At 39.0% G+C, this 1,901-nt stretch overlaps 1 protein-coding gene across 1 annotated transcript; it reads left to right on the top strand.

Annotated features, from left to right (window-relative positions):
- Positions 1-102: 102 nt before the first annotated feature.
- Positions 103-1,761, top strand: LOC107081476 (protein scalloped-like; the record flags this gene model as incomplete). The annotated part of the gene is made up of 3 exons (XM_015369647.1): positions 103-367; positions 463-615; positions 702-1,761. Coding segments are annotated over 3 exons (532 nt in total), but the record flags the coding sequence as incomplete, so codon positions are not given.
- Between the last annotated feature and the right edge of the window lie 140 nt (positions 1,762-1,901).

The raw sequence follows: 1,901 nt of genomic DNA, 5'->3' as shown, positions 1-1,901 counted from the left end.
CCTTCATGATTGCAGCACTATATGGCATATTTTTCCTTAGATGGGTTTTCCAATATACTCTGTAATTTCTTCTACTTGTAATTGGTTTAATGCATAATTTAGTTGCAGGCAATGTATTTTTTTTTCCCAACACATTGATGCCTGTTTAATCGAACTGTTCAATGAGTGCTTTTGTCACGCTTTGAATCAGATCATCAGGCTGACATTTTTTCGCTCTCTCCAGGCTGACCTGAACAGCGGCGGGATGCTGGATGAGCCGGGTTCATTCTACGGTGTAAGCAGCCAGTACAGCAGCATGGAGAACATGACTATTACAGTTTCAACTAAAGTGTGCTCATTCGGCAAACAGGTGGTAGAGAAAGTTGAGGTAAGAAGGTGCTTTTGAAACTTGTTTTAACAGATATGTTTGATACAGTCTCATACACTATTTTTCTTTTTTTCTCGCTCTGGTAAATGTTACAGACAGAGTACGCCCGCATGGAGGGAGGGAAGTATGTTTACAGGATCCACCGCTCTCCTATGTGTGAATACATGATCAACTTTATCCACAAACTCAAACACTTACCTGAAAAGTACATGATGAATAGCGTTCTTGAAAACTTCACTATCCTACAGGTAAAATGCACTTTATTTTAAATAACCCCTACAAATTTTAACTAAAAAAAAACATGTTTTTAATATCCATATTTGAACCCTGTCAGGTGGTGACGAACCGTGACACCCAGGAGACCCTGCTCTGTATAGCGTTTGTTTTTGAGGTTTCCAATAGTGAACATGGAGCGCAGTATCATGTCTACAGACTTGTAAAAGACTAACAGCTCGTAAAGATGGTTCCGGAAAAAAGAGACTCAGCGCGACGCAATCTCTCTACAACCACCTCAACCTTCCAGGAAAAAAAAAAAAAGACCACAGAAACCTTCAAAAATGCGACAAAAGACTAACATGGACACAGTTTATGCTTTAAGTACGTGAGGGGAAAAAAATAAACATCAGACATGCCAACATGGAACAAAATTGTGAAGAACTTTGGATAGAGAGCTGTTTTTTTTTATGTGATTAAACAAGATGAAGTGGGTCACTTAGTGTTTGATGAAGATTGCCACGTTTAATTTAGGGATGAAGAATGTGTTTGAGGTTGAAAGGCTCCCTGCGTTAGCAGAGAAATGCATATGGCCTGAAATGTGGAGAGATTTGGACCAGAGAACGGGAAGAAATGGTGGAAAGTTGTTTCGGTTTGTTCGTACAGCAAGTGCCTTTTTCTAACCAAAGGTTTTACCATTGCCTGCCACTTTGGATTGCCTTTTTTTCTTTTTTTTTTTTTTTTACTACCTCTTGTTTTTGAATGAGCAAAAGACGTTCATACTGGTGTGTTTTGTTACAAAAGATATCGAAAACCTGATCGACATCTGTGAGGGCAGAGGGGCACAGAGGAATGGGATAACTAATTTTCATGTTGCCTAATTTACAAACTATGACAGAAAAAAAGAAAGTGTAAACAAAATGTTTAACAGTCCGTCTGTAACAGGGGAATACTGATACTGTTGCTGTGTTATTGTAGTTCTGCGTATGTTTTTACATCTTAACACAGTTTAAAATCAGGTCTTACTAGAATCTAGCTGTTACTGACGTCCAACTCTAGGGATGTCTTGTATCTTTGCAATTTTGACAGGAATCCAGGGCTTTGCCTTCCTTGTGAGATCCCTGTTATTTCCTGCTGTTTGAAGACGTGTGCTCAGATGCACTTATTGAAAAAAAAAAAAAGATCATGTTAGAGGGAGGGGTGGGGGGAGGGAGGGAGAAGGGGCCAACAACAGCAGTGCTTATTTTCTGACTTGAGTTATGTAGCATAATTGAATTGTTTCTTTCTGTACTGTGATTCAGTGGATATTAAAGGAATATGT

The sequence above is a fragment of the Cyprinodon variegatus genome, unplaced genomic scaffold, assembly GCF_000732505.1.
Source record: "Cyprinodon variegatus isolate N-32 unplaced genomic scaffold, C_variegatus-1.0 Scaffold5364, whole genome shotgun sequence".
Taxonomy (NCBI): Eukaryota; Metazoa; Chordata; class Actinopteri; order Cyprinodontiformes; family Cyprinodontidae; genus Cyprinodon; species Cyprinodon variegatus.
This window is presented reverse-complemented; position numbering and strand designations above follow the sequence as displayed.